This window comes from Nelusetta ayraudi, unplaced genomic scaffold (assembly GCF_046127955.1).
Source record: "Nelusetta ayraudi isolate G7.1 ecotype Tasmania unplaced genomic scaffold, CSIRO-AGI_Nayr_v1 ptg000070l, whole genome shotgun sequence".
NCBI lineage: Eukaryota > Metazoa > Chordata > Actinopteri > Tetraodontiformes > Monacanthidae > Nelusetta > Nelusetta ayraudi.
Window position 1 is genome coordinate 3,104,536 of NW_027466120.1, and position 14,097 is coordinate 3,118,632.

General features: G+C 40.5%; 1 protein-coding gene across 1 annotated transcript; it reads left to right on the forward strand.

Moving 5' to 3' along the window:
* Positions 1-3,730: 3,730 nt before the first annotated feature.
* LOC142898915 (cadherin-like protein 26) lies at positions 3,731-12,963 on the forward strand. The gene is made up of 20 exons (XM_076042212.1): positions 3,731-3,854; positions 5,671-5,727; positions 5,837-5,929; positions 6,020-6,175; positions 6,265-6,412; positions 6,654-6,823; positions 6,916-7,044; positions 7,128-7,313; positions 7,684-7,940; positions 8,296-8,441; positions 8,554-8,784; positions 8,879-9,100; positions 9,741-9,862; positions 10,196-10,270; positions 10,671-10,736; positions 10,945-11,025; positions 11,136-11,171; positions 11,340-11,405; positions 12,147-12,403; positions 12,453-12,963. Exons 1-19 carry the CDS (start codon positions 3,828-3,830, stop codon positions 12,363-12,365), a joined length of 2,487 nt encoding a protein of 828 aa, XP_075898327.1. The 5' UTR covers positions 3,731-3,827; the 3' UTR covers positions 12,366-12,403; positions 12,453-12,963.
* Positions 12,964-14,097: the final 1,134 nt, after the last annotated feature.

A 14,097-nucleotide genomic window follows, 5' to 3' on the forward strand; every position in this document is an offset into this window, starting at 1 on the left:
CTGGAACACAGCTAAGTAATAATGGTATAAAGAGTAATGACATTTTTTCCACGCCATGATTTATGATGTCTTTGTATAATTACTAAACAGCATATTGATCTTTGTAATATCTCGAGGAAACTAGCCTCGTCCACATTCCTGCTGTGCAAATCTCCTGTTCACTGTGCTTTTCATGTCACTGAGTCGACCTTTTTTAAATCCAGTCACACAAAAACAGCCCCTCAGTCATGGACCCCCCAAAAAAAGAAGGTTGATTTAAGACAAGGCTGTGAAATATTCTCCGCAAAAGCCATGAAGCCGTGTTACACCCATATGAGAAACAGAGCCAGCGGATGGGCATTCCCCGTGTTGAAGGGCGTGACAGCGTGCACCCTCTTAAAATCTCATATGTGCTGTTGTTCTGAGCAGCCGCCAGGTAGATGGCAACATGGGCTGAAAACATTGTGACAAAGCTTTTCTGTCGATCCCAATGTGTGGAGTCGAAGTCACGTTGACACTAACGGGGACAACCGCTCACTTTCAATCGCAGGGGAGCTGCTGCAGAATGGTCCCAACCATGCTAAATCATATGTCACTGTGTGTACCTTGGATTTAATTAAGGTGTGGCACAGCTCACGACAAACTGCCGTCAACACTGTGCAGTGCATTTTGAAGATGGGTCGGGACTGAATGAGGCCTATGAAGATTTGAGCTAAAGCGCAACATTGGTGTTCATGCGCTGGTGCGTGTCGACGCGGGGCGTGCCAACGAGGGTGCGGACGACAAAGAGCTCGATATAAAACTCATACTGTCGTTTGAGCCAAATCATGCTGTCAAAACAACTATTCAAATGTGACATTTTCCCATGTGAACGCCTTGCTTTGAAAAAAAGTCTTCATTAAAGTCAAAGGATACAGTTGACACCGCCGCCGATCCAACTGCCTGTGTTTTATGCTGCTAAACGACTGTTCCCATCTTGCTGTTGGTTGTGCCATGCAAATATTGCAGCGCAACTGTTCAACGTCCGAAGCAGTGGCAATAGTTATAGATAGTTATAGACAAATGACCTATTACCCATTGCCAAGACTAAAGATTAATGTGGCTGACAGCTACATTCATTTCTAACTCGGCAGTAATAGTGGCGCCACAAGATGGTGACATACACAAAATGCTCATGGGATTTGTCTAGATGACAAAGATAATGGTAGTTGACCATCAACTTGTTGACCTCATTATCCACATTAGTAGCTTTAAATATTTGTCATGAACTTGTATGATAACACTTTCATACAGTTTAGTGAGTCAGGGACATTGCGAACACAGAATTAACAATAAAAGATAAATCATATGTTATTTAATAACCCTTATTTCAGCTACTGAAAAAACGGATAAAGTCCATTGAGTACTAAGCAAAAAACCCTCAAACTAATGTTAGAACCAGACACACAGTGGATTGACTGGTTGATATTAACACATCCAATATTTGCTCAGAAATTTAAATTCCAGCTCTGGCTGCTGAACTTAGTAGTAGAAGTACACTTTGTAGCGATGCAATGTTAATTTTCAAGTTCATTAACATTCACACCAAAGCGGAAAGGGACATCCTTTACTACTAATTTTTCGAAGATCGTTTTAAGAGTTATAGTCAGACAAGTTCATACCACTTTTGCTGCTGTGTGGGACAGCGAAGAAGCTGTTGTTAATCACAGCACCAAACAATCAGTATGTACACAAATGTGCGCGACACCTACAGCGTGCGTTCATTAGTACATACCTCACTAATGCTTGGAGCTGTTCAATTCCAACTGGCACTGGCATGGCTGCCAAATCTTCTCTTTCAAAAGAGTCCATCTCATAAAAATGATAAGGCATAAATTGAGGTAAATCTTTTTCATAAGGAGGGAGAAGAACATGTCCAAACATCACTTAATGAGCATGGGAACTTTCTTTGACAGCCGGAGATCCAAGATTTTTCTTGGAACGTATTTTCAGTTTCCACCAGCCAGTCACCTGCGCACCTTCCCCTGGTGGGCAAGTCGTTTAGTGTTTAGTCAGTTAAATTTGAGCCAGACACAGGAAGTGAAGCGAACTTTAAGACTTTAAACACTACCACCCCCCTGTTTCAGTGGCGGTCCACTCAAACACGACTTCAGTGTTTATGTACCGTATGTGAGGATAGCATGGAGCGCTCACACTAGTCAAACGTCCTCAGGCACGGTAGGGATTGTTTTCATGCGAGGGTTGGTCTCCAAGTGAAGAGACTTTCTTTTGTTCCATAAGCCCCAAATAAACCGGTTAGAGAACCAGAGGATCCACATGTTGCTTTCATACAACATGGTGCAGGGTTACAACATGCCTTCTATGCATTGTAAGCACTTTTTCATCGAAGGGCCCCCCAGGCTTTTGGAACCTGTCCAGGAAGACCTCAAATAGGAGCCTTGCGACACAAACGCACATAAGCAGGTGCGAATTACTAAACGTGATGGATGAGGAAAAAAGCCGGAGTGCTCGAAAAGATGGGATCAATTCAAGTCTACACAGACAGCTTGGTTGAATCAGCGATCTATATTCAAATGAATGTTATTCAGAAGTCAAAGGATTCAGGGCAAGCAAAAAAAAAACTTAAGTTTTCACTTGCCTGCATCCCATATTCACCCTCATGAACTGTGTTCATCTACGGCAACAGCTGCACTTGGTGTGAACGTAACTTTTAACACGTTCGTAAAGTGATAGTTGTTTGAAAACGGATCATTTTCCTTAGACCTAAGGAGACAAAATGAAAGCAGATTTTTCAAGAAATCACACTTAGATGAAAGTGTGCTTCTGTGCTGGCTGTACAACTCTTTCCCATGCACTACCGTGTTCGCCTAGGGAGATTCACTTTTCATAGACGACTGACATTGCCAAGGAGAGTGATAACTATATGGCATGATCTGACAAGTTTATTTGCCTAAAAAAAAAAAAAAAAGTCAGCTTTTGCTTTACCAAAAAAAAAAAAAAAAGGATTTGTGATTACAGTGAATGAATGTTGATGATGAATGAGCTTCCCTGCAAAATGATCTCAATGCCTGGATTAGCTCAGAACAGTGTAGGACGTTATTCCACGCAACTGTCAATATTCTGTGGAAAGCATCAATCTGTTTAATCGCCCTTTATATCAAACTGGTGAATGTAACTATGGAGAAAGAAAGACAGGAGCAAAACAAAGTGGTCAAATTAATGTCCTTAAAAGCATTTCAAAAGAAATTTGCCATGACCCATGTTGCACGTTACCCTTATTTATACCAAGAGAAGTTGATGTCATTGTGTTTTTTTCCATTGGCAGTTGTGTTTTGCACTTCACTACAGCTGACTTATCCTCTTGGACCCAGAGGTGCAACAACAACATACAGCCAAGTCCTATGCCTGTGTAGTGTCTGTTTTCAAATATACACTGTTCAGTAAAAGGGCATAAATGTAAACAGCAAAAGCAAAAAGTTAGCTTAGCGTTCTGGAGAAATGCATCATCGTGTGTCAGGGTAAAGAATGGTAATGGTTAGCCATATGTACGTGATGCAGGTCAGCCATGAATAAATCATGGAAACCAGAACTGCAGGTTTCTGGAAGGTGCATTCTTGGAACATTATCGGGTTTCTCTTAAATATACATTAGGGGGAGGGGCAAAATAATTCTTGAAGGCAAATGTATTGGCTCTGCTCCAACAAGTCATATGACACGGAGCCGCTTTACTCCAAGTGAACAAACAACCCCACCTTGAGGGCAGAGTCAGCCGACCTCCCGCTACTCTCGCTCACACTGCGTTTCACACAGTGTTTTAACAGAGGAGGACTCTGTGAAGGAGAACCAAGATGAGAGACATTTACCTTCTTCTTCTGGTAGGCATGTTTTTTTGTTGTTTTTTTTTTTAAATTGTGGACAATTTGTTTTGAATTTATAAGGCAGCACTGAGTATTACACCATTTGAGACCACAGACATGGAAACCCTAACATTTGTACACAAACAGTATGTGTTTAACCCCAGAACACTCAGGGTGGGAAACCTTTGAGGGTATTGGTACAGTATAATTTGACTGCATTCACTGCTTTGAGTATTAGCCCAACTGCATTCCAGTCCTTCACTGAGAGATGCAGCCTCACCTACAAGAAAGCTATTCTTCTTGTAGGTAAAGAATTTTTGTTGCCTCAAGATGATATTTTTTTGGTTATTTGGTTGAGGTTTGGGTAAATCCAAGGTAAATGTGCTTTCTTTTTGCACAGGTAAATAAACCACTTAACTACCAAAAAATTTAATCGTGATAAAGGATCATGTATAATCCCTCTCATTAATTGCTCATTATTATCGCCGAAACATAATGACGATAAGTCTGACTGCTTTGTGACACGGTTACTGACCTGAGAGCGCAGACACCCACAGTGGCTGTCAAGGATGGGCCAGTGTGGAAACATGTAGCTGGTTTAACTAACTGCGGTCTGTATTCTCCGTACTCTATCCCTCATTAATGTAAAGGTACTAAACATTGAATTGAATTGAATGTTTTTTTTTTAAGTTACCTAGAAAAACAACTAAAACAACAGGAAAAACATGTGAATGTCATTCGACTTAGAAAAGTCAACTTTGCACCCGTCAAATACTGTATGTTAGGCTCATTTTGGTGTCGAGCAAAGGACTTGCCTTAAATTTTACAGGTCAATCTATAGAATACTGGTAGGAGGAAACATATTATCTTGATGATAATCCAAATCTATCAATTTTAATCCATAATTGGATGGATAGTTTGGTCACATCTGTGGTTTGGGGAACTTCGAAGCAAATGACTGCGTGTGTAGTATCAGTTCAGTACTGTGGCTCCATTGATTCCATTCTCAGCGATGTTCTGAACGTGAGCTATTTCATTTCATAATGGTGGGAGGAGGTAGCATGTCATCTTTCAATAGCATGGGATTAGCATGGCGTCCCTGTGGCAGGTGAATGCAGTAGGTTTAAAAGCAGCAGCTTTGTGCGGAAGTTATAATGTTACTCAGTTACATTTTGGTGTTCAATAAGCCTCTCTATAGTCTCCAACTACTCACTGGACATTTTCTCTTTTTAGTACCATTCTCTGTAGATCTTAGCCATGGTTGAGATGTTGTTATAATCCCTGCAGATCAGCAGTTAGTGCAGAACTTCAATAATTGCACATTCAGAATCAACTTAAGCTCTTCTTTTCCCCATTCTGATCTTTGAACTACAGCAAGATGTATGCACCATGTCTACATTCTTGAAATGAATGTGAGAAAAAATATCAATCCTGATAAATATGCAACTGGCTGAGAAATTGCAATGTGGTTTAAAGAGGATCTAAATCTGAGCTCTGTTATAAAAACTATGACAAATAACACCCATAAATCTGATCCCTTACTTCCACATTCTTGTTTCGCTTAATTGAGGATTACTGAGGTTAACTTTGTTGATTAAAAAAAATTGTATTTTCAATGAGTTAGAGAGGAAACAATGAGTGACCAAATTAAATGTAATTAAAGAAATTGAAAAATATAGAATGGAATAATTTGGCGATGTATAGATATGCATCTTGTATCTTGTATATTGCATTGTATCTTTATATCTTTATATTGTATTGTATGTTGTATCGCTCTATATTTAGATGAAAACGTGGAAAGGATGTCATCCATTCTTGTTTCATGTTTTTGTAGATTGCTTTAACAACCGTGGTGGAGTCTCACAATGTCCTCCGTCAGCATGGAGGACAGGTAAGTGCCCCATCTTATACCCGGCACATTCTTGCAAACACATTTTGCTGCAGGGACAAACAACCAATTTGCAAGACTAAGTAAAAAAAATGAGCTTTTGGTTCAACAGAAGGTTTTGGTCCGCACCAAAAGAAGGTGGGTTCTGTCAACCATTGAATTAGAGGAGGAGCAACCTGGGCCGTACCCCCAAAAGATTTCACAGGTGCATACATGGTTGCGTACATTACATCAGACACTGGTCAGCGTCGGCTGGTCAGAGAGCATCAGTTCACAACCTGGTTTGTGTTTTTAGATGTTCAATAACATGTCGGGGAACAACCACTTGTTCAAAATAAGAGGAGATGGTGTGGACCGTGAACCGGTGGACACCATCTCCATCGATCCGCACACTGGAATTGTCTACGCCAATGGACCCATCGACAGAGAGGCGTACCCAAAACCCTTCCACGTGAGCCAGTTCCCCATCACAAATTATCAATGACAAATGTTGACATGTTGAAATGACAAAGGTTTTTACACACACTCCTCTCTCCACAGATCAAGTTTGACATCCATGACAAGTATACCGATGAACTACTGGACCGGGAACTGGCATTTGACGTAGAAATAAAAGACATCAATGACAACCCACCTAAGTTTGTTGCACCAGTAATGATATTCGATGTGAATGAAAATACACCAGAGGGTGAGTTTGCGGCGCTATAATAATGTTATGCACAAATTTAACCAGTATAAGTATCCATTAAACAAACAGTGAAACAAAAAAATTGACACACTTCACAGCATAGTTCTATCAGGATGCAAAAATAATCTTTAATCAGACAAAACATTCACAAAATTTTGTTCTCCCTTTTATCATCTCACTGAGCATGTTTCCCACTCTTTATACTTGTTTTTCACACTCTTCTTTTGGCTTATTTCCTAAGGTTTCTTGCCTGTGCAGATGCCAGTCACGGACAGAGACAAGGAAAACACTCCGAACTCTAAAATCATGGTTACCATGCTTTCACAGAATCCGCTGGAACCCAAGATTGGTGTAAAGCAAATGCACGGCAGACTGGCCCAACTCACTCTCGCAGGATGTTTTGACTATGACGTGAGATTTTGTCAATTTCTCATGCTTTACCGGAAGACTTAAACACTGCGGAGAAATTGAATTTCTAAAATATCCCCTTTTACGTGTTTTAGAAAAAAAAGAAGTATGAAGTTGTTCTTCAAGCCAAAGATCACGGCGATCAACCCCTTTCCTCCACTGCTGTAATTACCCTCAACATTGTTGACTCAAACAGTCATGCTCCAGTGTTCAAAATGAAAGAGGTACACATTTATCTCAATAAATACTGTTACAGTTTTATTCAAGAGTTTAGGATGGAAATTAATGTGCTGTTCTGTCTTTTCAGTATGAAGCTTCAGTGAAAGAATCAATCACCCAAACAGATATTTTGAGAGTTTCAGTAGATGACCTCGATACTCCAAATACTCCGGCGTGGCGCGCCAAATACACCATCATTGAAGGAAATGAAAACCACAACTACAAAATTGAAGCGGACACAAAGACTAATGAGGGTATTCTGAGTGTCATAAAGGTAACGCTGCTTCTCACCTAAAATCTCACACTCAACCAACCCGTGTTGATTTCAACAGTTTTTCACACAACCAGTTAGGCTGCGTTCAGACTGCAGGCGAATCTGATTCAAATCAGATTCCTTCTCAAATTCGATTTTCAGTGCTGACTGTTCACACTGTTTTTAGCAAGTGTCCAAATGGGATGTGGCTGTGTTCACACTGGGCCACATTATTGACCCATCTGATAGGTTGCTGTAGCAACGGATTTAATGTGATTTGTGACTGTCTAGACTACAAGAAGAGCCATCCGGTTTCAATCTGGATTTATAGCTGGTAGTCTGAACGAGGCCTTACTGCCCCCACACTAACCTCAGGGTGTGTTTGTCACAGGCAAAGGATTACGAAAGGACGACTACCGCTAACCTGAAGATACAAGTAGAGAATGAGGAGCCCTTATTTGTCTGTCCAAAAAAACCTAAGGACCCCCCTGATACGGCTATGATCAAGGTGAAAGTGATTAATCTGAATGACGCGCCACAGTTCCGAACCAATCCCGTCAAGGTTTTTGTCCGTGAGGAGGAGGAGCCTGGAAAAGTTCTGCTCATGTCAGACGCCTTTGACGTAGACTCCGATCCATCTGAGTTAAGGTTGGCGACTGTTGTCCTCATTGTGAACATTGCCCAATATGACATTTCGTTTAAGTCACTGCTAATATTGACCTTTAAGCGGCATGGAAGTTGATTTCTATTGTAGAAGTTCTAGAAAGATGTTACTATTTCCTAAATAAGTCAAACCTATTTCGGCCTATGTCTCGAGCTAATTGTTGCTTTACTGTTGCATCAATAATTTATCACCAAAGTCTACACTCTTAGAAGCTTCTCACAACGTCCCTTTGCTTTTTAAGCTAAACAACAGCTGAAATTCCATTTGATTGAACAACAAAGTAGCCACAATGTATTTTGTTGTCACCCCACCTCCACTATGCCATTCCCATGTGATTAGGTATGAGATTTTAGATGATCCCGCAAACTGGGTGACAATTGATAAGAAAACTGGAGAAGTCAAGACAGTAAAGCCAATGGACAGAGAGTCACCATTTCTTAATGGTACCGACACTTACACTATTCTCATCGGTGCCATTGATAATGGTAAGAGGATGCAACACGGTAAAATCTATCACAAACCATGTGATCTGATCATTGGTCAAGCTCATATCAGGTATATTTTTTGTTGTTTTGCTTTTCCAATTCCCGTGCTAAGGTGAGCCACCAGGAACGGGAACGTGCACTGTGAAGATTCACGTGGGTGACATCAACGACAACTTGCCTCAGTTGGCCAGCAAAGGTGTAGTTATGTGTGGTAACAAAGAGAACAAGGTCATGGTGCAAGCAGAAGATGGTGACAAGCCTCCTTTCAGTGGGCCTTTTGCCTTTTCCCTGGGAGGCGATGACAAGACACTGGAGGATAAATGGAAACTGGACCCTGCCTATGGTCAGTCACTCTTCGTCACAATATGAATTTATAAATGAGTGAAAATGTTTCCCTGGTTGAGTCACTACAGACTTTTATTGTTGACATTTGCCAGGTGAAGAATGTGGAATAATCAGCCGGAAGTCACTTCCTTATGGAAACTACTCCGTGCCCTTGGAGATTCAGGATCAGCAGAATATGATTGGACGTGAGACCTTGGTGATCACGGTGTGTGACTGTGGCCAGGCCAATACCTGTCGGGACAAATTACCATCCTCCTCCAGCCTTGGACCAGCTGGTATCGGGTTGCTCTTTTTAGGATTCCTCATGTTTTTGTGTGAGTATTTGCAAGCAGAGGCAATGCTACAAAAACTGTTATTTTAAAGTAACAGTTTGTAGGGATTCTACCTTATAACAGTTCAAAAATATTGTTTAGGTTGCTTATAAAGAGAGAATTGAACTACTGCTATGGATACAGTGCCCCATGCTGGCCTGGTATTGGACTAAACCTTACTATTAATTCTGCTCATCTTGTCTTTCACTGTGATTTTGAATGCATGGATGTTGTTGCTGTTGCTGAGCATCACACTGAGCCTCACCACAGCTTGAGACAAACAATCCAATGGCATATCCAGCAACACGAAAGCAATGGCACCACCCTTCGTTTTTAAAAACTGAACTGCTGAACAGCTGGGCTTCTTTTGCCATCAATGTTAAAACGTAATAGTTTTGGAAGGGTGGGAGACCTTCTTTGAATTACGATAACTATATTTACTGTTTCACGTCCTCTAAAGTGAGAATACCTTCAATGAAAAGGGTTTGAGTTTTCATTTCCAATACACGTCAATAATTGTGATGAGAGAGGTACGAGTAGTTTATTTCACCACCTCCACCAACTCAAGCCATCTTTGGCTCTGGTGATCACAAAACCTTGACCAAACTCTGTTCTCTGCAATATTTCTGTTGTCTGCCCTCAGTACTCCTACTTCTCCTCATATGTGAGTGTGGAAAGGCTTTCCAGCACCTTCCTATGATACAAGAGGAAGGCAACCAAACCCTCATCAAATACAACCAAGAAGGAGGGGTCTCGGAGTGCAAGGTCTGTTGGGTGTCTACGCTTTTGTGATTTTATTTCCATCAGCTGTTGCTCCACTTTTAGGTCGCACCAACGGCACGTCTCGTCTGGCGAGACAATGATATGAAATGGATATTTTTCGGTGTCTCTACCAAATTAAGGCTCATCACTTCTTCTCTCAGTAATCAATACCAGTTGTATAGTATTGTTCATCTTCCTTCCCATCTTGTCAAGTCGTCATGTTAGCCAGAGTTTCTTGAAAAAAACACACACACACACACACACACACACACACACACACACACACACACACACACACACACACTTTGAATTAACTGATTCATTCCTGTCTGTCAGAGTGAGCCCACTCTATGCCTGACACCGACACAGAGAGTGGATGTGACAAAGGGCCTCAAACAGGGCACAATGCAGGTACGCTCTCAGTTTCTCCACAACCTCTTTTACTTTTTTGGTCATCCAAGCATCCAACAAACCTCAGACACCTCAATGGTGCAGCAGTTCTTTGTAATGTTTCTGTTCAAGTTTTTCTCAGAGGGCAAGGAAGTGCTAATATGACTATTGTAAGAGGAATCCTTTTATCTAGAAGATGTAAAAACAATAGACATTTTAATGACATTTGACAACAATATATCATGGCCAAATAGACAGACTGTACAGTCAGAAAAGAATATATAGAAATTATCTTAATTTACATGTGCGAGGCAACTAATAATAGCAGTATGTGTAGTTGTTGTTGTTGTTGTTGTTGTTGTTACTATTTTCATTATTTTGTTACTCCTATGAAAATAATTTTGTTTTTTTAAACATCTAGAAACCACAAATGTCTCAGATTATGACCCAAGACACAAGTGAGTACAAGAGTGCTGCATTCTCAATGGTGAGTAGCAAGTTTTTGCCTCATTGTCTGTGTAATAATAATACAATACCATAGAGAATTAAAAATGTTAAAAATGTTTTCCGTGATCACAAATGTGATTCTTTTTTTCAACCAATAGATAGACCAAATAAATGACTTGAATTATAACATTGAAGAAAGCACTTAACAAACAAGCTTGCGTGTGACTGAGTTATGTCTACCCTTTTAGATGAACTCTGATATGACTTCCTCTAATATGGTGAGCATGGGTCAAAGAGACACAATGATGAGCATGGGAGGGCAGGCTATGGTGAGTGGGACTTTTTCATCAGTCATGCTTCATAAGTTTTTGTCATGTTTTGTCTGTCTTGTCAGATGTCATGGCTTTAAGAGGCAATTTTGTATTTTTGGTGTTTTCAGAATTCTTGGTCTACAAGCAGGAACAGCATCGTCCATGTGAGTGGACCTCTCTTTCTTGAACGGCAATTATTCAGCATTTCAAAACACTGGCCTTCGCTGTTACTAATGCTGACGCTTTTAGCTTTGGCACGCTGATGACACATTCATGGGAAAGTACTATAGGACTTTTTGCTTTTGCTGACAGTCCCACAACTCTGTCAACAGGGGGGCTCATCGAGGCGGTCCGCCAACAAGTGGTTGAATCAACACATTGCAGATCACATTGACAGGGTAAGAGGCATAATAATTGCCTTTTGGTCTAAAAATGAACAAAAAATGCCACCACCGAGAGGTAGAAACCTCCCTGTAGCAAAAAAAAAAAAGTCAGTTGTAACAGAGTAGAGATTTGCCAAATAAAATAGCAAGACACTAGTCTTCTTTACCTCATGAAACCATTAATTAGACACATACAGTATTGTATTGTATAGTACGACTCTGCATTAACCTGCAAAAATGCACCGGGTCATTGGATTCGTCATTTCAGGCTTCAACCCGGCTGCCTGCTCTTTACCTCATTACACACAAAATCATGGCACATGAATCCACTTACACAAGTTCATCATTATTTGCCCATGAATTGATTGGAAAAAACTATCGTCAGACAACAAACTAGATGGTTTAATGAGAATGATGGATATGATGGATGCATAGTTTTAGTGCAGTTACTAGAGGTCTGATTAAAGTCCGAGTATGTAATTCTAGTTGCATCAAGTGGTAGGAAGGCAGAATCCAAACTTATTGTTGTTGTTAGTTGTGAGTGGAGATTCACTCTGTACACATGCTCCTCAGATCATGTTTCCATAAGCCATAATTGTGAATGCTTTTTATTAACAGATGAAAACGCATCAGTGTACACATGTGTTAGCGATTCTACATCTGTATTTTCTTTTTCGTTTCATACCAACACATGGGTTTAAAAGATACACATTTGACTTTTTAAATAGACAAATTTTTAACCCTTCCGTCCCGCAGAGGCTGTATGAAGTTGACGGAAACCATGAGGACTACCTGCAGTACCAGCCCCAGCGGTACGACTATGAGGGCCAGGGCAGCAAATGCCAGTCCCTGGATGGGATGTCACTCAGCAACTTGGGTGATGATTTGACATTTCTGAACAATTTGGATCCCAAGTTCAACAGCTTGGCCGGGATCTGTCGTAGCACGCTTCAAGGAAGAAACACTCAGCTTTGAAAAGAGCTGCTGAACTGCTCTTTTAGATGAACCAAAGAGTTCTGTTACACTGCTTGGAAGTTGGTTAATGGACAAATGCAAAAGGAGGAGTCGTTACATGTGGATATGGATTGTGCGGAGCCAGCTACTTTGTAGATATGGCTCAGTAATGCTTAATGTATAATTTGGAATAAAATGATTGCTTACTTGATAATGAAATCAAAGACCATCACAAGCTTTGTTTTGGTGGCTTCAGAATTTGCGTCATGAAAAGGTTTTGTTTGTTTTTTTAATGACACGTTGAATGAGACGTCACAGCAATATGTAATTGCGGGTTAAAACATTACAATTGTCTTTGTTTTTGTTTTTTAATTTTAATACCAGCACTGCTTTGTAAAATATTTGAAGCGTATCAGATCAAATCTGACAGGTTTAAAAATGTCCAAGTGAATGTAAGTTAACAAAATATTCTTAATGATGTTAGAAAATAAGGTTGTGGGCTCTGCATGCTCTTCTTTTGTTTTTGCGTTTTTATTTTTATATTTTTCTATCATGAATTATAAGAGAAAACAAACTTGAGTGCAAAATGTTCAAATAAATTTGAGTTTTCATGAACTAATACAGTTGTCAGCGAAACGTTTTTTTGTTACTACTGAACTGCCAACAATGCACCCGCAATGTTTGTGTGCTAGTCCATGTTTTATTATTTATTTATTTATTTTCATTTTCTTGAGCATTTGAATGCTTTTTTTTCTCAGCTGCAGCCCGACCTTGCTCGCGAGGTTCTCCATCAGCCACGCTGAAAGTGTTTGGACTCTTCCAATGAGAAAAGAATAAGATCCAACTATGCAACTGACAGTAGTCAGAATATAAACATTTTACTTTTCAAAAAGGCAAGTTAATATGTCGTGTCTGCAGGCAGTTAGATTTATTTGTTTGTTTATCTATTTATTTGCCTTTAAGATTGGATCTAATATTTAAAGGTCACCCATTATACTCATTTTTGGGCTTTTGTATTTGATATCTGGCCCCTACAGAGCAGCAACGCACGATTTTCCGCGCTGAAAGCTTTTTAGATTTGCGTATCTCGCGGCTCGTTTCCTCGTATTTACTGCATCCCGCGAAAACGTTCTGTTTCACTTCACTCCACCCCCAGCTTTGCAGGTGTACGCCCCCGCCCGGCCCACTCCGCTGTGATTGGTCACACTCTTTGTCGCTGCTGAGCCTCACTTCCTCAGTTTGCCGGTGCGGGAGTGAAGAGTAAACGGCAAACTTTATGAAACAGGCACAATTTAAACACTTACCGTTGTGAAGGCTTCACCCTTTAGCAGCTGTTTACCGGCTAATCCAGCTTCGTACGGACCCAGCGCGGGCTGAGTTACGGCCGCAAGGCGGACCGAAGGTCCCTGGACATTTTTTGTGCCTTCTGTGTCCCTGGAAATATATTTTACTTTGTTTACTGACCGTGTTTTTGTTTTGTATTTTTGCGAGACATTTTAATAGGGCTTAGAATGATTTGGTTTCATACTGTTGTCTTGTATCAAAACACTGTCCGAGCAGAGAAAATATGTACGCTGAAACGATCACTTCAGTCATAGGGTCATTTATTATTAGACAAGAATATCTGCACAACTTAAGTCCACACCAAGCACAAAGCAGGAAGAGCTCTATACAACCGATGTTACCATGCTGGCAGCGTGAACATCTCTATAAGGAGTGAAACTTGCGAGTCAAAATCGCTGCCTCTTCAGTT

Bases quoted from the DNA above. Each gene is read 5' to 3' on its own strand.
- LOC142898915 (XM_076042212.1), top strand. From the start codon at position 3,828: ATGAGAGACATTTACCTTCTTCTTCTG. The intron at 7,941-8,295 runs GTTGGCGACTGT...CCATGTGATTAG, and splicing joins TCCGATCCATCTGAGTTAAG to GTATGAGATTTTAGATGATC. The intron at 10,271-10,670 runs GTACGCTCTCAG...TTAAACATCTAG, and splicing joins TCAAACAGGGCACAATGCAG to AAACCACAAATGTCTCAGAT.